General features: G+C 40.8%; 1 protein-coding gene across 2 annotated transcripts in view; it reads left to right on the plus strand.

Moving 5' to 3' along the window:
* Window positions 1-280: 280 nt before the first annotated feature.
* Window positions 281-24737, plus strand: part of CUL3 (cullin 3) — a 123862-nt gene continuing 99405 nt past the window's right edge. The window contains exons 1-2 of one of the 2 annotated variants that reach the window (XM_051848110.3): window positions 281-731; window positions 23995-24192. In XM_051848110.3, coding sequence (XP_051704070.1) covers window positions 666-731; window positions 23995-24192 — 264 coding nt within the window. In that variant the 5' untranslated portion in view covers window positions 281-665. Of the gene's footprint in view, window positions 732-23994; window positions 24193-24737 lie in introns of those variants that run through there. The other variant, XM_051848111.3, reaches the window with a different exon arrangement.

Consider the following 24737-nt stretch of genomic DNA (forward strand, 5'->3'; position numbering starts at 1 on the left):
TTCAAAAGGGCAGCTTACTCTTCCCGCCCTCCGCCCCGCCCTCTTCCCCACCTCCCCGCCCCGCTGGCCCCGCCCACTCTCCCAACTCCCTTTCCCCCTCCTCCCCTCTCGGCGCGCCCTCCCGCTCCCGGGCTTCGCCCCGCCCCACCGAGGGCAGCGCGCTCGCTGCGCTCTCGCGAGATCCGAGCGTCCCTGCGGCCGCCCGCCTCCCCCTCCCGTCCTCCCACCCCCCTCCCCCCAACCTCTCCACTCTCCGGCTCTCCTCCCTCCCTCCTCCCCCCTCCACCCTCTGGGCCGGATCTCGTCTCGCTGAGGCGGAGGAGGAGAAGGAGGAGGAGGAGGACGTTCGGCCTGCGCAGTGAGATGTTTGTCCGTCGCCGCCGCCGCCGCCATCGCGGAGGAGCGCGATAAAGGCAGCCGACCCGGGCGTGAGGGGCATCCCGCGGAGCCGCCGCGCCAGCGCAGCCCCTCAGCCGAGCCCGCGTCGCCGGAGCCCGCGCCGCCGCCGCCGCGGCCGCCCAGGGGCCGGCCAGCTGCCCAGCCCAGCCCGGGGGCCGCGCCGCCGCCGCCCCCAGCGTCGCCCCCCGCCTGCCCGCCCGCCTTAAATGTGACACCGGCGCCTCGGAGAGCGACCTGAAGCCGCCGCCGGGGAGGGGACGAGCACCATGTCGAATCTGAGCAAAGGCACGGGCAGCCGGAAGGACACCAAGATGCGGATCCGGGCCTTTCCGGTGAGTCTCTTGGCGGCGTCCGGGACCCCGGGGCCGGGGGCCCGGCCGAGAGCCGCACGCGAGGCCCGGGCTGAACTCCCCCAACAGGCCGCAGGCCCGGCCTCCCCTCCCCCACGCCCGCCGGCCGCGGGGCTCGAGCCTGCCCGGCCACGGGGCGCCGCGGCCGCCCTCCCGGGCCGTTCCCCGCGCTCGGCGCCCCGGGCCGGCGCCGCGCCCCCGCCCGAGAGCTGCGCCCCCAGCCGCCCCGCGGGCGTCGGCTTGCGCGGGGGCCCCGGCGGCGCCCCGGCGGCTCCCCACGTTCCTGGGGTGTAGGCCCGACCCTCGGCGCTCCGCTCCGCTGCAGGGTCCCGGGACTCCAGCCCTACGCGGATGGAGGCTGGAAGTCTTCCTTGTGTGGGGCGTGTGTGTGTAACTTTTCACGTGTGGTCTCTCTGCGGCTTAAAAATGAGCTGGTTTGGCTAGCTGTTGGGGTGCGAAGAGGGCTGCCTCGTCTCCCTCCTTTCTCCCAGGAAGGGTTCTGCCACAGGCCGTCCTGGTGCAGTGACAGCGGTTCCGCGAAATGCCCAGTGCTCATTCACTAATCACCTCGAGTGTGATGATAGCATCTTTCATCCCGCGAGCTTCCTAAGCACTTCACTAACTCGTATGCAGCCAGGAATTGCCTCGCCTCTCCTGGGGGTCCAAAGGAAGCGAGCCAGCGAGAACAAACTGGACGTTGATTTTCCATTTCTGAGCTGTGGAAGCCCAGAAGGATGATTATAGTCACCCACCGAGGCGTTCTACTCTATCGATTTTAGTGACAGCAAACAGTGTTTGTTCAGAAACTTTCCTTTTTTGACGTTACGTTGAGATCCACGCTTGCGGGTTGAGTATGTAGATAGGGTATGACTTTAGATGTCATATCTGATTCAGATAGCCAATAGCAAGCAATTAAGTTGTACTGTTGTAACAGAAAAACTTGACATACTTGCTCATGTCGCTACAGTAACAGGCAGACGTCAAGGTAGACAGCAATTGATGGAAGATTGTGAAAAGTAAAACTGGCGAAAGATCTTAATTTTCCCTTCTCAGATTCATGAACATCGTGTGAGGGGAAAGGGGTCATTTGCATGTTTATTTTTTTAATCATTTTATTTTGAAGTGCAGTTTGCCGTCAGGAAAGACTTAACTACCTTAATACGATTGTCTTAATTAAGAATATTAGTCCCAGAGTACTTGGGGATCCCTCTGAATTCTTAAAGTTTAAGAAAATTCACCTGATTGTAGAATTCAGGCCCAGAAATACCATTGTCAATATGCAGCAACTTCCTACTTTATGTGAATAAATAGGTGTGGTATACTCAGAATTAAATGTTTTGGTACTAATTAAAGGTTTCAAATGTTTGAGTTTTTTTAAAAGTAGGTGTGAGAAACTATCAGAAAGTGAGAAAGAAATGTTGACTAAAGTGCACTAATGAAGTTCACTAGCATGTTTTCTTATTACCAGGCAAAGAGCTAGGCTTGTGAGTTGGAGTAATGTTAATTTTCTTACTAAATCAATTTAACCATTTTTAGCAGAATTTAGAATTTAGAATGAATGCATTGTATTCCAAAACAAGAAAATATTTATGGTTACATGTATGTGCAAACTTAATAAATATTGTAGTTTTTATATACCATTTGGGCATAAAGTTACTGTAAGGTAAATTATAGCTTAAGCAAAAGTCTCTAGTGCTCATTTCAGATTATGTATTATAAAATTGATCTGTAAAATGCAGATATTTATCTGTTTTGTTCTTATTTTGTTTTCATCATAAAAATAGAGTGGGAAGCGAATTTATAGCATATTTTCATTTATATTCTTGTGTTTTGAGTACTTTGAGAGAAAGAGAGTTCCCATTCCTGGTTTGCTGCCCAAATGCCTGCCAATGCTGGGAATTGACTGGTGCTGAAACTAGGACCTGGGAACATAAGCAAGATCTTTTACCCAGGTGACTGGAACCCAGTTACTTCAGCCATTGCCATTTCTTCTCAGGGTGCAAGTTGGTGGGAAGCAGAAGTCAGGAACTAGAGCCAGGCATTGAACCTGAGCACTGTAAATAGAGGATATGGACATCTTTTTTTTTGTCATCTAAGATTTATTTTATGTATTTGAAAGGCAGAGTTACAGGGAGAGAAAGAGACAGAGAGAGAGAGAGATTGATCTTTCATCTGTTGGTGGTTCATTCAGAGAATCACCATCTGCTGGTGGTTCACTTTCCAAGCTACCAGGACTGGGTCATGCTAGGCTAGGCAGAAGCCAGGAACCCCATCTGGGTCACTCATATGGGTAGCTGGGGTCCAAGTACTTGGATTAACTTTTGTGCTTTTCCCAGGTGTGTGAGTGGGGAGCTGGATGGGAAGTGGAGCACCTGAGCAGCAGCTTAACCTGCTCTGCAAGAACTCCTGCCCCAAGGATGCAGGCATCTTAACTGCTAGGCTAAACGCCTACTCCCTGAGTCCATTTTAAAAGTATTACTGTCCACAAGAGTGAAAATTATACCATACCACAGTTCAATGCACAATTTACATTTTTAAAGTAGAACTTTTCCTAAGAGAAACTGTTTTTAACGTGAAAAATAATAAGGAAATTTCTACTTAAAAACTGTTGATAGTGGAAAAGTTTATTCTAGTTTGTAAGCTTTCCTGCATTATAATACATGTCATTTCACATCTTTTTGTTGATAGTGTTTAATTTCTTTTCTATACAAAACCAGAAAACTTTTCCAAAAAGAGAGACTAATAGTTGTCATACTCTTGGAAACCATATGGGTTTGGACCCAGTAATTCCACCCTAAGAAATCTCTTACTGGCTGTTGCCATCTGTCTTGCTCCTGAGCTTTTGTTCCGCTTTGTAGAGTTAGTGGCTGTCAGGTAAACATTTTATCCTTACCTTTGAAAAACTATTCCTCACCATCTGTACTGTCCAGGGTTTTGTCTGTCTTCAAAGGTTTGACAGGCTTGATGTGAATCAGAGGAGTAATGTTTGAATGAACATGCTGTAGTGTTCTCTCATTTGCCTTTCTTAGCCTTCAGAGTCCAGGAGACATACTCTATGACTGTCTCCGAGAGAGATGAGGCTCTTAAGATCTGTATCGTGGAGTCCTGGAGATAACTTCAGTTATTAGTTTATAAAGGCATGCAAAATCATGTCAGGAACAAATCTCTAGATGTAATACTGCTCCATATGTAATTCCAGGTGAACTCCACCTGTGTAGCATGGACAGTGAATGATACGAAGATTACTGTTAGGTGAAACCCACAAATTGACTGCTGTTGGTGAAAGAGGGGTTTTAAGGTCATTTGTGATGTACTCAAGACGAAAAGACTCTAAGGACAAATAGGGACAGTTAACAGTTTTTGTTTTGTGTTTCTTTTCTTCTACCTGCAGTTATATTGCTACATTTGGGGAACAGCTTTGCTCTTTATAATAATCTTTTTCTCTTTCTTTGGGTAGGAAATTGTTGTATAGAACTACCTGGACTGTACATGCAGAAGAGCTGAATAATCTTGTAAATTACACAGAACAGGGGATTTACTATTAATTTGTTTTTCATTCTCCATGTTACTTTCTTACAGAGAAATTATGAAGTAAGGTATAACAGATTTATGAAGTGTTGCTTATACTTGACCAAGTCTTTCTGTTTAATACTTTGGGGACAGCCAGCTGTTTTACAGCTGTTAGTATATCTCTGGCTTTAGAAGGCAAAAGGAAGAAAAGGAACATAAAGTTGTTACTAATAAATAGTGTTTATTTGCACTTCATAGTTCAGAGGAGTTTGAAAAATTATTAATACCAATATTGAAGTTGAGACTGTTTTTGTAGTATAGAATGTAATGTGAAAGTTTGGCCTCTTAGATAGTACATGTTAATCAATTAATTCATTCAAATAAGATAATGAAAGCTTCATTTGTTTACACTTCATTGTTATATGCAGCTAAGTAGTAGTAGCATTTGTCCAGTTAAAGAAGGTCATATACTTAAGATTACAAAATGTAGTATGCCTCTCTTTTGTGTTATGAATTAGGAGGCCTTAGAGGTAATTTTGTTGTTCTTTAAGAGTGTATAAATGGTCTTTTAGCAGTTTTTTACATTTACACATGTTACTGCATTCCTTGCTGTTTTAAATAACTTGGCAAACAGTTCTTTTTTGCCCTTTGTAAAGTCTGTAAAATGCTCTAAGGATGAATCCTTGGAGTCAAGTATGAATTGTTGTAAGTATTAGTTGATCAGTGTAATGTGAAACTGTTCAGTCTGTCAAAGCAATGAACTTCTTAGTTTTTCTAATTATAAAAGTGATATATTTGCATGTTAGAAAATTTTTTTATTTTTAATTATTTATTTGAGAGGCAGAGTTACAGAGAGAGAGAGAGACTGAGAGAAAGATCTTCCATCTGTTGGTTTGCTCCCCAAATGGCCGCATCCAAAGCCAGGAGCTTTTTCTGGGTCTCCCACAGTGCAGGGACCCAAGCACTTGGGCCATCTTCCACTGCTTTCTCGGGCCATAAGCAGACAGCTGGATGGGTAGAGGAGCAGCAGAACTAGAACCAGTGCCCATGTGGGATGCCGACACTACATCACATGCCACAGCGCTACCCTTGTTAGGAAACTTTTTAAATATCTACATTTATAAGTAAGAAAATTTAAAAAATCACCTGTAATCCTATCACTTGAAAGTATTAACATTTTGATTGATTTTAATCTTTCATATGCATGTATGAACACTGAGTAAAGGTGAGATAGTGCTTTTAAAAAAGTTTCATGCAGTAAATATACCTCATGTTAAATATTAATGAAAACTTGATTTTTAATGACTGTGTGATACTTCACAGTACCTAAATTTGTGTCACCATTTCCTTCCTGCTAGGTATTTTGATTGATTTCAGGAAGTTCAGATTTTCTTGAGTTAATAAAGAATGCAACTGTGACTGTTTAGGAATAGAAATATTTGAGCCCAGCTGTGGTTATAGAACTATTAAACTAAATATAGTTGGTATATTTTACCTAATAGACCTCCAGAAAGGTAGTAGTGATAGTTAACACTTTTGAACGCTTACCATTTACCAGGCACTCTTTCACTATACTTTGCTTGTCTAAATTTACTTAATTCCTTCAACTCTATGAAGTAGTACTGTTGTCTTCTGTTTTACAGATGAGGCCTTAAAAGGTTAACTAATTTGCTTAAAGTTACTATGCTTGCAAGTGGGAGAACTGGGGTTCTAACCAAAGCAGTCTGGCTCTAAAGTGAGTGCTTTTAAGAATTACAGGGGACTGCGTTGTGGCATAGCAGGTAAAGCTGCCTGAGACATTGCGTCCCATGTGGGCACCTGTTCCATTCCTGGCTGCTCTACTTCCAATCCAACTCCCTGCTAATGCACCTGGGAGAGCAGTGGAAGGTGGCTCAAGTGCTTGGGCTCCTGCCACTCACATGAGAGACTTGGAAGAAGCTCCTGGCTTCTGGCTTCAGCTTGCCCAGCCCTGGCTGTTGAGGCCATTTGGGGAGTGAACCAGAGGATAGATTTTTTTTCTCCTCTTCTCTTTCTAACTCTGCCTTTCAAATAAGTAATGAAAATCTTTAAAAAATTACATTTCTCTAGATTCTGTCAGTTTAACCTCTCTGTAGTAGTATTGTGGCCAACATAATTGCGTCTAACTTTATGGGTGAGAAAATAGTTCTCTTTAAGGCTTAATTTGTATTTCTGTTGACTACTTGGAAGAACAAAACAGACTTGGTAGTCTGTAGGGAATTTTCATTTAATTCGCACTAGAGAAACTCAATGTATATTTTAGGTATCCTACTGAAAAGTAAAGAGACTGAGAGCATAATAGTACAAACTCTTCTGTTTTTAACTGCTTTAACAAGTTACTTAATTTTTTCTAGCTTGTTTTCTCCACTGTAAAATGAGCATAGTAATAGAATTTACCTTACAAGGCTTGTTTTCAGTAGAGAAAATAAAGGTTTTACAGGAGTGGGGAAACTTTTGTGCCAAGGACCATTTGGACATTTATACTATTTGTAGGCCATGCAGAATTATCAGTTTAAAAATTTGCTTGCTATAGATTTATTGAATTTTGAGTCCTGCCTGTGGTTGTATTGGTAAGGTCAGACCAGTTGATTTTTGTAGGCCTTATATAGCCTGTAGGCTGGACGGTTCCCACCCCTGCTTTCCAACTGTGTCTGCCATATAGTTCATACCAACATTTAGCTGTGATTATGTCAAAATTTAAATATTAAAAATCAGTGTTATTTTTGCATGACATTGAAAAGCTATACACTTACATTATTGATGCTGTTTTTGGGGGTACAGTTTCTAAAAGTTTAAAAAAAAATCTTTAAAGATTTATTTATTTGAAAGGCAGAGTTAGCATGAGCAAGCTTCCATCAACTGGTTCACTCCCCAAATGGCCGCATTGGCCAAGACTGGGCCAGGCTGAAGCCAGAAGTTAGGATCTTCCAGGTTTCCTGGGTGCAGGGGTCCAAGCACTTGGACCATCCTCTGCTCCTTTCTCAGGCACATTATCAGAAAGCTGAATCTGAAGTGGAGCAGCTGAAACATGCATATGTGATGCTGTCATCTCAGGCGGTGGTTTAATCCATTACTCCACAATGACAGCCCCAGAACTTAAGTCTGCAGAGCCAACTTGTGAACAACACGAAGAAATCAATTCTCAGAGGATACAGGTTTGATACCACAGAGATATTTCCAATTAGTACTACTGGCTCTTGGGGTAATTTCAAAAGAGAAGTTCTTGTGATTCTCATATAATCATTAAGTAAGTACCTAATGTCTCCAGGTAACTTTTGAAGGAGTGAACCGTCATTTGGTGTGTACATTCTAATATGTACGTTAAATGTTCATCTAAAAGCACATCTTGTTTCTCTTATTATTTGCTCTTTTTTTTCCTCTTTTATTCCTTTCCCTTTTCTTCAGTTTATTTCACTTATGAATGAGGTTGTGGTTCCAGGCCAAACTTTATACCAGGGACCCTTTTGAACCACTGGTCATTTAGCGCAGTGGGTGGTTAGTGAAGGGTTGATTCAGTGAGAAACTAGTCTCACTAAGCCAGACCATAATAATTGATTAGGTTAGTCAGTACAAATGATAATCCAAAACTCTGAACTCTTTTTGCAACTCTAAGACATTACTATCTTGGCACTTCCCTTAGAAGGGTAGTCAGCTGGAATAATAATGACTTCAAACTACAGGTGGCTATGATGCATTGCATGTCAGAAGACATGATTTCTGAATACTTGATCTTTAGTTCACTTCAGCCATCATGATTTCCTCTTTGCAACCCATCCATCACATTTCAGCTTCTTAACACTGTATGCTGTGTTCCTTCGGTTGCTGATTTTTTTAATTTATTTGAAAGGCAGAATTACAGAAAAGGAAAGAGACATCTTCCATCTGCTGGTTCACTTCCCAGATGGCTGCAGTGACCAGTGCTAGATCAGGAGCTTCCTCCTGGTCTCCCTTGTGGGTGCAGGGGCCCAAGGATTTGGGCCATCTTCTGCTGCTTTTCCCAGGCACATTAGGGAGCTGGATCAGAAGTGGAGCAGCTGGGACTCGAACCAGCATCGTAGGTGGCGGCTTAAGCCGTTATGCCACAACACTGGCCCCATCTGGTGCCCAATTTTCATTGCAGATTAGCTCTCCTAAATACTTAGCTTGTTCTCGGATCTCTGCTTTCCCTTTATCTGAAATCTGGTGTTTCTCTGAAGATACAGGGTCACCTTCTTGAATTGAGGTGTCTGTATTCTTTATAATCCTTTATAATCTGCTCCCATTAGGGCAGATACTGTGTATTGCCTTTTTTCTTTTCTTTTTTTTTGGGGGGGGGGGGGTACAGGCCTTAGAGAACCACTCTCCTCCTGTGTTCCTCCACTGTTTTTTTTTTTTTTTTTAAAGATTTATTTATTTATTTGAAAGTTGGAGTTAACAGAGAAAAGGAGAGATAGAGAGATCTTCCATCTGCTGATTCACTCCCCAGATGGCAGCACTGGTTGGAGCTTGGCCAGTGTGAAGCCAGGAGCCAGGAGCTTCTCCTGGGTCTCCCATGTGGATGCTGGGACCATGCACTTGAGCCATCTTCCACTGCTTTTCCAATGTGTTAGCAGGGAGCTGGATCGGAAGTAGAGCAGCTGTGTCTTGAATGGGGGCCCATATGGGATGCTGGCATTGCAGGCAGAGGCTTAACCTGCTACACCACCATGACGCCAGCCCATAAAAGATGTTTATTTTGATGCAACATTTTTTTGAAATCCAGGCATAGTTTTTTTCATAATACAGGTTTCCCATGAACTAGAACCTCTTATGCATGGATTTAAATTTTTTTTTTTTTTTTTTTTTTTTTTTTTTTTTGGACAGGCAGAGTGGATAGTGAGAGACAGAGAGACAGAGAGAAAGGTCTTCCTTTTGCCGTTGGTACACCCTCCAATGGCCGCCACGGCTGGCACGCTGCGGCCGGCGCACCGCGCTGATCCGAAGGCAGGAGCCAGGTGCTTCTCCTGGTCTCCCATGTGGGTGTAGGGCCCAAGGACTTGGGCCATCCTCCACTGCCTTCCCGGGCCACAGCAGAGAGCTGGCCTGGAAGAGGGGCACCTGGGAAAGAAGCTGGCACCCCAACCGGGATTAGAACCCGGTGTGCCAGCGCCGCTAGGTGGAGGATTAGCCTATTGAGCCGCGGCGCCGGCCAGATTTAAAAAAATATTTTATACATGAATAAACTTGTTTTTCAATTTCATTTTCCACAAACTTTTGAAGTACCCTAAATCACACAAAGCTCTTAGAATAGTGACTGGCATTTAATAAACATCAAAAGTGAATACAAGCTGTTATTTAATTATCCTACTTGTTCCTTCTCACATCTCTCATTAATGTGCTATCTGTCTTCAGAAAGACACCTTTCATCTCCCCTAGTCATGTTGCCATTCCTTCAGCTTATACTGGTTACTCCTTCTTTCTTACTACCTCTCTGGAACAAAGCCAGAAATATCAGCAAAAAGCATCTTTTGGATCATTCTCCCTGTATGTTTTCACTGCTCATATTTTGCTGTGCTGTTAAGCATTCAGTGCAGCTGAGCATGTGTGTGTGTGTGTTTTATATTCATAGTACGTTCCTTCCTTCTTTTCCTCTATGAACTATTCTGTACTTTAAACACTGCCCTTTATCTAACTTTATTTCTTCAAGAAGCTCAACTGAGACAGGCATTTAGCCTAGCGATTAAGGTGTCAGTTACATGCCTGCCTGCCTTATTAGATAGAGTACCTGGGTTTGATAACCAGTTCTGGCTCCTGACTTGTTTCTTGCCAGTTTGGGCCCTGGAAGGCAGTGGTGGGTAATGACTCGGCTTTAGCTGTTGTGGGCATTCAGGGAATGAAACAGCAAATTGGAGCACTGTTTCTCTTGTTTCTCTCAAATAAATAAAACCTAACTACCACTTTACTGTGAAAACTAATGTTCATAGGTAAAAGTTGTTCAGTGATCTTCCTTCAACTTGTATTCTTTAATCCATAACTACCCATTCTCAGGTGTTTGTGTCTGATATCTGAGAAGGAAGATTTTTTTTTCCTGTCTTTCCCTTCACAGCCAGAATTCCTAATAGTCTGTATCTCTCTTTTCAGAGCAGTTTTCTTTAGAGGAGGCTAAAGTCTTTTTGCATTGGTCTTCATCTGTGCAGCTTAATGGAACCCAGCATATTATATGCAGTGTTGATTGGATGAACTAACATTTTGAGTTTTTCATTTTTTTTTAACTTTTATTTGAAAGGCAGAATGACAGGGAGAAAGAGCACACATATGAGCAAGAGTGTTTCCATGTGTTGGTTCACTCTCCAAATGGCTGCAACAACCAGAGCTGGGGCAGGCCAAAGCCAGGAACCAAAATTCCATCCAGGTCTCCCATGTGAGTGGCAGGGACACCAGCACTTGGGCCATAAACTTCTGCCTTCCCAGATGTATTAGTGAGGAGCAGCTGGGACTCTGATACATGTTGCTGGCATCACAAGCAGAGGCATAACCCACTGTACCACAAAATTGACTCCCTCTTTCTTCACCTTTAAGATGGGAACTGCAACAGTCTTTCACAATGTTAATTGTAAGAATTAAATGAAATAGTTAGTAAACAGGGGTATTACTGAGACATTAAAAAGAATTGCCTAATCATAAAGTCATTTTTCAACTAAATGTGGTATGTTTATGTAAGATACTTTTCATCCTTATGAGGAGCCTGAAGGGCCTCCAGGACCCAGGAAATAAAGTAGTAGAGTGGTTGTCTTCAGTATCCTACTGTAGTCGTGTACAGGAGATCTTATGTTGTCTTTGTATGTGGAATTTTACAAATGATTTTATTTTAAAAGGTTCTGTTCATTGTGTGTGTGTATTTTTTAAGATTTTATTTATTTGGGAGGTAGAGTTACAGGTGGAGGGAAGGAGAGACAGAGAGAAAGGTCTTCTATTAGCTTGGTAATAACTGTCTCAGATGGCCACAGTGGCCAGAGCCAAGCTGATCTAAAGCCAGGAGCTTCTTCTGGGTCTCCCATGTGGGTACAGAGACCTAAGCACTTAGGCCATCTTCTGCTTTCCCAGGCCATAGCAGAGAGCTGGATAGGAGGAGGAGCAGCCAGAACTAGAACCCGTGACCCTATGGGATATGGGATGCCGGCACTGCAGGCAGAGGCTTAGCCTGCTAAGTCACATTGCTGGCCCCTGTTCAATGTTTTAAAATCAGTAGTCATTAATCCAATCTTTCTCAAGATGAGGAGAGTCCTACTTCCCCAACATGCTAATAGAAAATTGAGGGCTGACCCTGAACTAGAGCTTTTGCTACTAGTTAGCATTTTTTTTTTACTTTGCTTAAATTCAGTGTTAAAGTTGAAATGTAATTAAGTAAAACTTCATTTGGCTTAGTTTTCATTTAGTACTTAGCAGTCAGCGAGGAAGGAAAAAGCAATATGCCCACTTTACTCTTTTTTTTTTAAGGTAGAGTAATTTATTGCAAAGAGGCAGATGTATAAATATATACAGAGAAAGGAGTAGTTGCTGCTGAGCAAATGGACAAAAGACTGCAGAGAGGAGAACTTTATTTACTTTTAGAAAATAAAAGATCTTAGAGATTCTTTTCTATAAAAGCAAGCTGTCACTGCTAAGAAGAATTCTATAATACACTGCTTGCAAGACATTCTTATCTACAGCAACTTTTAAGGGAGCAATGCTGAGCTTCTTTTATTCTATCCTTTCCAAAGAAATATTTAAAAATTCCTTTCAATCTCCAAAAAGAGAAGTTGCTTTATTAAGGTTAGTAACTACAAATTGTTGAGAGTCTGTCTTGTGTTAGGTTATTTTAGGTAGTTTGAGCTACTTATCTCAAATCCTCAACACATTTTTCAAGTTTAAATGTTGTTACTTCTGTTTTAAATCCATGGGGGTTGTGGAGGTCGTGGTCTTAGAGACCTACTAAAATATATACATTATCACATATGCACTAGGAAAGGGTAGAGCTGGGATTTAAATTGCAGGTGTGTCGGACTCAAAAGTCCATGCTTTTTCTGTTATATCACATGGGTAGTTACATCTTTAAGAATTTCCTAGATTCTGAAAACCATTTTTAACAGCATATTAGAAAATTAATTCTAAGGTTGCTATTTAAGTTATTTAGCAGAGGAGGCAGATCCTGAGTCCATGAAGCTTAAAGTGCACTCTCTTTACAAAAACAATCAGGTTCTGTTCCTTGGGGGGAGTTTTTACAAGTCTAAGCTTCACTAAGTACAATGTAAATGGACCTTTATGAGAGAATGAAAGTTACAGAAACTTTGAATCAGTTGCAGTAGATATTGCTCAGGAATATTTGGACATATGTGAAGGTTTCAAATATTTCATGGAAAATGTGTATTATCTTCATTTTCCCACAAACTAATATATTAAACAGTAAAATGAATTTGAAACACAAATAATAGATAGTTTATTGTTACTATAATGAAATAACTGGCACAGGCTAACTTTGTAAAGAAAAGAGATTTACTTTGGTTCATAGTTCTAGAATTTCACAGTCCAAGATATGGCAGCCTGCACGTATTTGGCCTCTGGGGATGGCATTCTTGTTGGCAGAGTCCTGAGGTGGCACAGAGCATCATTTGGCGAGATGCAGGGAGCATTAATGTCTTTGTGTAATTTCTCTCCCCTTCCTTATAAAGCCACTAGGATTCAATCATGGGGCTTTCTTTAATGAACTGATCTAAACTGGTCACTTTCCAAGAACCCTTACCTCTAAATACCATAATTAGGCTAAGTTTCCAACCGCTCAGTGCTGTTAATATAAGACTTGGAGACTAAATTCCTCCATGAGTTGTGGTGTGTCGGGGGAGGTGGTGAAACAGTTATTCAGAGCATTGCAGAAGGTGAGACCAGGTGAGGATTCTCTTGCTGGAGCTAGGGCTGACCTGGCTTGAACTTTTCCTTGAGGCCAAAGGAGGAAGCACAGGACCTTTCATGCTGGTTTTCCCAGTTGTGAGACCAGAATGGAGAGGTAGGGGGTGGGGGTGCAGAATGTTAGGCTTGAAACTGTCAGCATTCAAACACAGAAATGGAGTCACACTGTATTACAGAACATGATTGTGGAGTTGTGTGTCTGTTCTCTATTATTTTAATGTATGTTGGAAACTTCCACTCAAAAACAAATTTTATGCATTATAGCTTTAGAAAAGCTGGTAAGTTTACTCATTTAAAAAACAAACCTAAGTAACTTAAACTAAGAGAGACTGCTACCACTTTTGATTAATGTTAATTTTAGGTTGTAGGATAGAAGTATAGGATTCAAATACGTATTCAGAAATATTTTTTCTCTTTAACATTACTGTAACTATGAGATTCTATGCGAAGTACCCGATTCCTGGTTCTCCACTGTTTGTATCTACCAAATGAATGTTTAAAGGATTACATGAATAGTAGTGTTTTGGATTTAATTGTATACTGAGAAATGCAGCAGATTTTATTAAAGTTTTGCTCTTATAAGTGTAATAACTAATTTTCTTAATAGAGATCACCTGTAAGTATAATGCTTGAAGGGTTCAAATGAAGATGAATACTACATGTACATTCTGTGGATAAAATGTGTTTCAGGGAACCCACTGTCACATCTCCTTTTTAAAGATTTATGTATTTGAAAGGCAGAGTGACAGGGAGGGAGGGTGGGAGGAGAGAGAGAGAAAGATAATCTCTCCATCTACTAGTTCATTCCCTAGATGGCTGCAGCAGCCAACGCTGGTGGGTGGCAGGTGCCCAAGTGTTTGAACCATCATTTGCTGCCTCCAAGGTATATCAGCAGGAAACTGGATTGAAAGCAGAACAGCTGGGACTTGAATAGGCACTCTGATACAGAATGCCAATGTTGCAAGTGGGAGTTTAGCCTACTGCAGGACAGTGTTGTCCTAGATGTCTGAAGTGGTGAGAACAGTACCAGCAGTAGGATGCTGACAGGGTTTCTGCCTCAGGGAGAATACAGTCAGCTCAACCAATTGTGTGGATGGAAAATACTCAGAAAAAGAAATTGTGTCTATACTGAACATGTACAGTATCCTATTTACATAGCATTTACATTGTATTAGGTATTGTAAGTCACCTAGAGATGATTTAAAGTATACAGGATTGCATAGATTATGTATGAATATTACTTCATGTTAAGAGACTTTAGAATATCCTCTAATTTTGGTGTAGGAGGGTAATCCTGTATCCAATTCCCCACAGATCCCAAGTGCATCTCAAAGATTGATTTTATTTATTTGAAAGGCAGAGTGACAGAGAAGGAGAGGGAGTCAGTTCTTTTCATCTGCTGGCTCACTCTCCAAATGGTCACAACAGCCAAGGCTCTGCTAGGTAGAAGCCAAGAACCAGAAACTCCATCTGGGTCTCCCCATGTAGGTGGTAGGGGCCAAGTTGAGCCATTATCCACTGCCTTTCTAGGCACATTAACAGGGAGCTGGTTGGAAGTAGAGCAGCTGGGACTGGAACCTACACTCTGATATGGGAGGCTAGTGTTAAAAGTTGGCCATTATCAGATAATGTTAAATGTAAATTTTTTCCTTATATGCAAAATCCTTCTCAGAGAAACAAGTTGAAGTTACCACACTTCAAGTCAATTCCTCTGACTTAATTGGATTTTAATAACCTAATGTGGGAGCTTGACCTGTGTCTTCGAAAAAAATTGTTCTAGATTTCTCAGATTTTTCGAATTGAGTTTTGGACAATCTGCTCGTGTTGAAGACTGATACAGATTGTAATTGATCATTTTATTGATGATTTAACTTTCTCATTATGACTAACTTAATGATACTCATTAGAGGCCAATTGACTGTAGATCAGGGTTAGTGTACGATTTTTGTGGAGTTGTCCCAGGCCACTGTGCTTTTCTTTTTTTTTTTTTTTTTTTTTTTTTTTTTTTTTTTTTTGACAGGCAGAGTGGACAGTGAGAGAGAGAGACAGAGAGAAAGGTCTTCCTTTGCCGTTGGTTCACCCTCCAATGGCCGCCGCGGCCGGCGCGCTGCGGCCGGCGCACCGCGCTGATCCGATGGCAGGAGCCAGGAGCCAGGTGCTTTTCCTGGTCTCCCATGGGGTGCAGGGCCCAAGCACCTGGGCCATCCTCCACTGCACTCCCTGGCCACAGCAGAGGGCTGGCCTGGAAGAGGGGCAACCGGGACAGAATCCGGCGCCCCGACCGGGACTAGAACCCGGTGTGCCGGCGCCGCTAGGCGGAGGATTAGCCTAGTGAGCCGCGGCGCCGGCCCCACTGTGCTTTTCTAATTGATAACCCTTATCTGTACTTCTTGACTTTTCTTTTGGTAACACACTTCAATTCCCCTTTGTAACCAAAGAGAAGCCCATTGAGATATTTTTAAGTCTTTCAGCAAGGCTCTGTCTCCTCTGTAGTAAAGGCAAAAACATATTTATTGAGAAATTGATAACGTGTGAGATGCTTTCATAAACTTTAAAATACCAGCTCCCGTATCTCTGGCTAGTAGCAGGCAAAGGAAATTGAGATTTGAAAAGTTTTGAATGTGCCCCATCAAGCTGTTTTCCTCATAGCTTGGAGTTTTGCTGCTTGACATTGCCCAAGGAATAATTTACAGATAAATGGGATTTTGTAGATGTCATAGGTCAGTTTATTTGTTGATTATTGAGTAAGATTCTTTATCATTATTGACTGTAAGTGGACTGTGTTCAGATTTTTTTTTAATGTCATGTAGGTATTGGGCCATGTATAATACAAAAAGAAAGATCTTACCTATTCTGCAATGCTTACAGCCTGGGAGGAAGCTTTTTTACATAATTAATGGCTTTGTTATATCTGATTAGAATACTGTGGTTCTTCAGATATTTGTATCAAAGCAGCTTTTTTGAGGCTGACGCTCAAAATTAAGATGAAGCATTTTTCTTTTTTTTTTTTTTCCTAGCTGTGTCATTCTGAATTGCTTGGAATTTCAGATTCTCACCCTTTTCCCCCACCCACCCTGTTCTAAATTTCTTCTTGTGGAAAATTATTCACAGAGGACTAAAGACTTCTTGTCCTTTGTGTGTAGTGAATGAATACAGTTCTCTTCAGTTTTGTTTTACTTTTTCTTTTGATATAGTTCTGTACAACTTTTAATAATTACAGAAACTTTAATATGTCTAAGTATATGATAGACTGACATCTGATCAAATTCAGCATTTTGAAGATTGTTTTTATATCACTTGAGGTAATGTGGATGTTTATGAAAGAAAACAAAGACCATTAGAGTTTTTTTGGCTTAATGAGGGTGGTGGTTGGGGGCAAAGATCACTTAAGAACCTAAGTCTTGATTTGATTTTTAAAAGTCTCATTAAACTATAAATATTTAAGAATACTTAAATACTGTTTTTCTTTTATAAAAGAACTTTTCTAGCTTTTCGTTTCCTTCTGTATGAATTTACTTTGCTTTGTAACTTGAGGGAACTTTGTAACTTCTTATAACTGTATGCATCTGATAATTAGATAGTAAACATAAAATATGTATATATACCTGTGTGTATTTTATTATTTTAATGTTTTCTAAACCATCGGTCACTAGATTGCTTCCTGAGTGTCTACAGTTATTGTGACTTAAATAAATTAGTTTTATCAATGGAATTAAAATCCTACCCAAATAATTTAAGTTGTTGTTTTAAAACAATGTTATTACTCTTTTAAAAATATGTAAAAATAGAGCTTCTAAATTTTATCTGAGTGACAACAGTTTATCATTTAGTCCTTTAAGAAAACTCAATAATAGTTAATGTTTCTGTATCAAGGATGGGTGAGTAGAACATTAATATTAATCAGAAACAGTTATTTTGCCAGTGTTGATGTGTTTGATGCCAAAACCAAATCACATGTATGTAGGAATCTACACTTGTGGCCTGTTTCATTTGGTGTATTCCTTTTTAACTTGTTTATTTAGGGAAAGGTTGTACCTTATTGATTCTTTCCTGAAAGGCCTATTCAGTCTACTATTTATTTTTCTCTGTTAACATTTATCATTTATTAATAAAATTAGTAATTAGGGTGCCGGCCCTGTGGTGTAGTAGGCTGAGCCTCAGCCTGCAGCACTGTCATCCCATGTGGGCACCGGTTCTTGTCCTGGCTGTTCCTCTTACGATCAGCTAGCTCTCGGCTATGGCCTGGGAAAGCAGTAGAAGATGACCAAGCGCCCATGAGGGAGACCCAGAAGAAGCTCCTGGCTTCAGCCCAGCCTAGCTTCAGCCATTTCGGCCATTTACGGAGTGAACCAGCGGGTGCAAGACCTTTCTGTCTCTCCCTCTCTGTATCTCTACCTCTCAAAATCTTTAAAAAAAAAAAAAAAAAAAAAAAAAAAAGACCTTGTCTCTCAGCAATTAAAAATTAATAAATTGGGGTTGGCACTGTGGCACAGTGGGTTAAAGCCCTGGCCTGAAGTGCCGGCATCTCATATGGGCGCTGGCTCTAGTCCTGGCTACTCCTCTTCCGATCCAGCTCTCTGCTGTGGTCTAGGAAAGTAGTACCATCTGGGGAGTGAACCAGCGGAGTGGATGGAAGACCTCTCTCAATGTCTCTACCTCTCTCTGTAATTCTGTCTTTCAAATAAATAAAATTAAAAAAAATAATAATGAATTAACAGCCTCCTGAGGCCATCAGTTAGTAGGTAAATGGGAAAATCTGAAAATACTAGTTGATATATGAAATTTGAGAGTCTGTTGCTTGTTCTTTATTGTACTTTATTTGAAGAAGTCATTTGATTATTTAACATTTAGTTAACTAGTATTAATTAGAACAAATATATTTTCATATCGTTGTGTATAGTAATTAAAATGTTTTTGTTTTCAAAGTTGCATTGCTGTAAAGTGGGTGAAATAATAGTGCATTCAACAGAAATTTGTTTATGGCCATCGAAGTGACATTGACGATAATTACACAGTCCCTTACAAATCTCATGAATTCTAGTGGAAGAAGATGCACAGATAATTATGAAGTTGTGTAGGAGTGTATTGAGAGATATAATCTTAGTACTGCAGAGGAGCTGGGAGAGAATCATTAACTTTGCTTGAGGAGGTAGGGAAGGATTTCTTGAGTATATGATACCTGAACTGTGTTCATAGGATATGTAAAGAATTAGATAAAAAAGAGGCAGAGGAGAGGGGTAGAAGATAGAAGACATTGGGGCTGAGGCGCTGATGGAAATGCAGTGATAAACACCAAGTTGTATATTTCTTGAGACTTCCCATTGGCTTAATGTTTAATTAAGGAATAAATTTAAGACAGGTGGTAGGGGCTGGCAGTGTGGTATAGTGGGTGAAGCCACTGCTTGTGGGTGCCAGTTCAAGTCCTGGCTGCTCCACTTCTAATCCAGCTCTCTGCTATGGCCTGGGAAAGCAGTAGAAGATGGCCCAAGACCTTGGGCCCCTTCACACATGTGGGAGATCTGGAAGGGGCTCCTGGCTCCTGGCTTCAGATTAGCACAGCTCCAGCTGTTGTGGCCATCTGGGGAGTGAACCAGCGGATGGAAGACTTCTCTCTCTCTCTTTCTCTCTGGCTCTGCCTCTCTGTTGGTCTGCTGTTCAAATAAAAAAATAAATCTTAAAAAAAAAAGATAGTAGTAGTGAATAGAGACATAGACACAGACTAGATCTTGGAAGGTATCATCTTTCCCTTTTAAAGTTTTAGTTTTTTTTTTTTGTAAGAGTTACACAGAAAGAGAAGAATCTTCCATCCACTGGTTCACTCCCTAGTTGTATGCAACGGCTGGAGCTGCGCCAATCCGGAGCCAGGAGCTTCCTCCGGGTTTCCCACGCGGGTGCAGTGGCCCAAGGACTTGGGCCATCTTCTGCTGTTTACTCAGGCTTTAGCAGAGAGCTGGATCGGAATTGGAGCAGCTGGGACTCGAACCAGCGCCCACATGGGATGTCAGTACTGCAGGCAGCAGTCTTACCTGCCGCGCCACAGTGCCAGACCCAGCATCTTTACCTTTTAAAAAAGAGAATTGTTTTTAAAAAAGAAAAGTGTTGGGGATAGAGATAGATAGATCTTGCCCATCTGCTGGTTTTCTCCTGAAGTGACTAAATTGCTGTGGCTCTGTCAGGCCTAAATCTGTATCTCCCACATTGGTAACAAGGACTCAAGTATATGAGCCATCGTCTTGCCTCCCAGGTTGTACATTAACAGGAAGCTGGAATCAGGAGAAGAACCAGGACTACAGGCCAGGCAGCCTGGTATGAAATGTGGGCATCCCAGATGACATTAACTTGCCACACTAAAGGCCTGCTCCAATTTATGTTCCTGTTTAAGGTAATTCCCCCATCTTTGAAGGGTTTTAAACAGGGCATGATATGCTTATGTTTATTTCAGTGGAGATTTTGAGGAAGATAGATTCCATGAGTTTGAAGTTCATAATGGTTGGAAGGCTGCTGCAATGATTTAAATGAAAGTTTTAGATAGTCGTATTTGAGTTGAAAGACTGGGACGTAACTTGACAAATAGGTTGGACTTATGTACTTTAGTACTTGAACATTATTAATACTTTAATGATTGGATGAGAAGGGACTCATAGAGGGGAAAGAATATGAGATACAGCTTATACTTCTAGCTTCTAAAATTAGATGTTTTCTGTTGCCTTGACTGAATTAAAGAATACTTGGGCAGATTTAGATGGCAGTTTCACCAGGGGTTTGGATGTGTTAAGTTTGATTTTTGTCATCAACATTTGGTTACAGATTTATACCAGGTATTTGAATATAGAGATTTTGGGTTTTGGGGAAAAATTGGGACTGGAATTTTAATTTGGGAGCCATAAACTTTTTTTATTTAATTTTTTTAAAGATTTATTTATTTATTTGAAAGTCAGAGTTACACAGAGAGAGCAGTAGAGAGATGGTTCACTCCCCAATTGGCCGCAATGGCCGGAACTGCGCAGAACCGAAGCCAGGAGCTTCTTCTGGTCTCCTACGTGGGTGCAGGGGCCCAAGGACTTGGGCCATCTTCTTACTGCTTTCCCAGGCCATAGCAGAGAGCTGGATCAGAAGTGGAGCAGCCCGGTCTCGGACCGGCACCCATATGGGATGCCGGCGCTTTAGGCCAGGGCATTAACTCTGTGCCACAGCGGCTGCCCCTAGGAGGCATAGACTTTTAAGTGAGTAATTCATCTTTTTTTTTTTTTTTTTTTTTTACAGGCAGAGTGGATAGTGAGAGAGAAAGACAGAGAGAAAGGTCTTCCTTTGCCATTGGTTCACCCTCCAATGGCCGCCGCGGCCAGCGCGCTGCGGCCGGCGCACCGCGCTGATCCGATGGCAGGAGCCAGGTACTTATCCTGGTCTCCATGGGGTGCAGGGCCCAAGCACTTGGGCCATCCTCCACTGCCTTCCCGGGCCACAGCAGAGAGCTGGCCTGGAAGAGGAGCAACCGGGACAGAATCCGGCGCCCCGACCGGGACTAGAACCCGGTGTGCTGGTGCCGCAAGGCGGAGGATTAGCCTAGTGAGCCACGGTGCCGGCTGAGTAATTCATCTTTAAGATGTGTGTCAAACTTCTTGGAAAATCAACTAAAAGCTAGAAACCCACCTCTCAGAAAAGAATACACGCATTTTATTGTAAAATCGTGTGTTGCAGATTTTGGAACCTCCTGAATCTTTTACAGCCAATTTAGAATTTATTTGAATTTTATGACTACAAAGAATAGCAGTTGTAATCATGAGACTTCATAGGGACCCAGTATAGATTGAAAGATTCAAGGACAGGGTTAAGAGGGTAAATAGGATTTCTATGACTTTGGAAAAGTTAGGATAGATGTAGGGAAATAATGTTTCTGAAAGAAAACTAAGTTATATGATTTGCTTTTAACATAGTTGTACTCTTATTTGTTTGGTGCCCACTCTTGGGAGTTTAAGAAATTCTCTCATTGGGTACTTCTTTAATCTATATGGGAGGGATTATTCTGTGCCCCAGACTGACTTAATCTGACACCATTTAACATTTTTGACAGTCCTTTGAAAATAAATGCTGTAACTGAAACCATTTTACAAGTGAGGAAATAAGGCTTTGGAAGAATTAAATAATTTGCCCAGGATTGCATGGCTTGTGAGTAGCAAAACCATACACACATCCAAGTGCATCTGATAGAAGCAACCTGTGTTCTCTACCAGTATTCTGTATTGTATTTACCCAGATATTTAGTGATTCAGGTTGTGATACTATTTTACCGTGTTAGCACAATGAAATATGAAGGTAATCCAACAGTTTGGTTTGGGGAATATGTGACTTTAATCCCAGCTGCATAATTCTGGTTATATCATTTAATCTCTTTGTGTCTGTTTCTTACTTGGAAATACCTTTTACCTTGTAACAGTCTCTGGAAGGAACATTATTATCTTGTGGCTCATCTCTGCTCTATCTGTAAGGCCTGTAAGGCATAACTACTGAGAACATTGCAACATACAGTCTTGGATTTACATATGTGAAAATGGTTCTTCAATCATAAGAATTTGAGAATGCATGGAAATACTTGAAGTCTCTTGTGTTTTAAAAATTCTTTTTTTTTGGCCTAAAGAGCATCCAGTTTTTTTTTTTTTTTTCCCTGAGTAGAGATCTTTCTGTATACTCTTTTCTGTCTTTCACTGGATCTCTTACATTCTTATAATACAGAACCTGAATAAATCATTTGACATTTTGCTCAATTGTTACCAGTGAATTTATCTCTGGAGTTGATAGCCCACATCAACATTGCTCTTTCTTTGAAATTGTTCTGAATATTCTGCTTTATGTGTTTGCCATTTAATGTCAAGGGTTGTGTTTGCTCTTTAGTTGCACATACATGGAACATTTCTGGTCATTGTTATCCATGGGCTTGTATATTTTACTTGTGAAAAGTTAGATAGCTGCATCTTTATATTTTATATGGATGACAGTGTTTGTATCAAGATGTCTGATAAAAATAGGTAGCAGTTAAGGTGTAGGGATAAATTCTTCCAAGGTCATTTTATAATGTCTGATGGACATAAACTTCGGATAACAGGAAAGGTGTTGATCTGTTAAATCGGTACTTTGTAAGTTCTCCAAAGAAGATGACCACAGTGAGACTCAGTTTTGTTATTTAAAGATCTTCTTGATTGACAGTTGATCAGATATTTTACAGCTAGGATGACTGAAATTAATTTACCTACTCTTTTCTCTTTCACATTCATAACCATCATTCTTGAGGATTCCACTGAGTCAGTAATTTTTATTCAGTTCAAATCAGGAATATGTAAAGCTGACTAATCTTGCTCCATTGTAAATGGAGAGCTTGTCGGTTTTATGTGGGATAAGAAGGGTTCCTTACTCAGAGGTTTATCAGAAAATTCTTCATGGGTTAACTGAGTGCTTATTGTGTGCTTTTAGGGGCTGAGTAATTAAGTGAAAAATAGCCCAACTTTTTTATTTTTATTTTTTTAAGATTTTTATTCATTTTGAAAGGCAGAGTTACAGGGAGGGAGAGAGAGAAAAGTCTTCCATCTGCTGATTCACTCCCCAAATGGCTGCAGTGGCCGGAGCTGGGCTGATGAAAAGCCGAGAGCCACAAGTTTGGTTCTTCCTGTATGAGTGCAGTGGCCCAAGAACTTTGGCCATCTTCCACTTCCTAGGCTATGTGCAGAGAGCTGGATTGGAACAGGAGCAGCTGGGATTAGAACCAGCTAAAACCAGAACTAGAACTACAAAATCTAATTGGCGTGATTTCAAGATATGGTGGAAAGATGATGGTACCTGGAGACAAGAATGTAGAAATCTTACCCTCTCCCTGCCTGTGATTTGCTATAAATGGAAAGAGAAATTAGGTGATGCTGGAGGGCAATGTGAAGATTTGTTTAGGAAAAACTGACAGTTTTGAATGTAAATGGAAATTACTTAGCCGAGAGGAAAAATATTGTTGACGCTGAGAAGAGTGATTGCTAATAGTGTTCTTTAAATAGATGATTTGAGTTGGAGCTAGAGTAGTCTTTGTCCAGTGTCATTCTATATCACCTACAGTTCTTGTTAAAATGCAGATTCTGTTTATGTAGGTCTGGGATAGGGCCTAGAGTTCATGATTTCTGAAAAGTTCCTAGGTAATGTCTGTGTTTCTGGTCCTTGTGCTTTGCGTTTAGTGCAAGAACTTGGCACTTTTTGACACAACAATGAGCAGATTATATTGGCGTAACATTAAAATAGATTGATGGATATGGTCAGAGTTTGTGCAGTCTATTCATGTTTCTGTTTTCTCAGTGCATCAGGAAGCAGTCATCTTAGAGTGAGGATGTAGGAGGTGGTGCAAAATGATGTAGGAGGGTGAAGTCAGACTTAGGGGTAGTGGTTATAAGTTTAAACTCAGAGGGGTCAAACATGAGTGCATGTCTATGTCAGGAGTAGGTGGTAGGCTATTAGAATTAGCATAGCAAGAATTTTGGAGGGAGAGAGAAAAGAAGGTTCAAGGGATTTATGGGCATATAAATCATGATTTCGCTTAAGGTCATTAATGCTGCTGTAGGTAAGAATGGAGAGAGATCTTAATGGATTAGAAAAACTGCCTCTGTTAAACTCTGTTAACTATTTTTAAATGTATACCTTTATTTATGTTAAAACAGTTTTAGAAGTAATTCAGATTTATAATCATAGCAGTGTAACAAATATTTAGTATTTGGACAAATATTTTCTACCATTGGAAAGATTTTCAATCACTGGCTTTTTTGTCTCTTTTCTGTCTTGGATATTACAGATGACCATGGATGAAAAATACGTAAACAGCATTTGGGACCTTCTGAAAAATGCAATTCAAGAAATCCAGCGCAAGAATAACAGTGGTCTTAGTTTTGAGGAGCTCTATAGAAATGCATATACAATGGTTTTGCATAAACATGGAGAAAAGCTCTACACTGGACTAAGAGAAGTTGTTACTGAACATCTCATTAATAAGGTATCCAATTTTAAAGAACTATTGCTAATACTAGTGAATATACTATATTGTATTTCGGAAGTATTCTTTTGAAATGCCCCATGAAGCTGTAAGAGTTACTTCATGACTGTATTATAAAACTTTACTGAAACATACATGCAGCTAAAGCAGAATTTTTGATAATTGAGGGAAGATAGTTTGTGATCTATGATGGTAACATTCTCTGTATCATAAGTAATGAGTCATATCAGTTCTTGATATTCTTGCTTATTTATTGATATATTAATTATAGATAATTTCTTTAAATGCTATAAGCCCATTTTTAGCTTTCTCTAATTTCTCTATATTTGAAATAAAAAACTACAGTGTTAAAAAGTATATTCTCTAAGACATTTTATTAACTGAAACTGACCTTATTCATATTAATTGAGTTTTGTGGTAAAAATGATACATATATTGATTTTTATCTTAAGATAAATTAACAGTTGGCTATTTCTATTATAAAACAAATCTTTGATTCCAGAAGTAGCTTTTTAGAACAACTATTTTTATAGAGCAAACTCTTC

The sequence above is a fragment of the Oryctolagus cuniculus genome, chromosome 3, assembly GCF_051225735.1.
Source record: "Oryctolagus cuniculus isolate XC-2025 breed Fujian yellow rabbit chromosome 3, ASM5122573v1, whole genome shotgun sequence".
Classification (NCBI taxonomy): Eukaryota; Metazoa; Chordata; class Mammalia; order Lagomorpha; family Leporidae; genus Oryctolagus; species Oryctolagus cuniculus.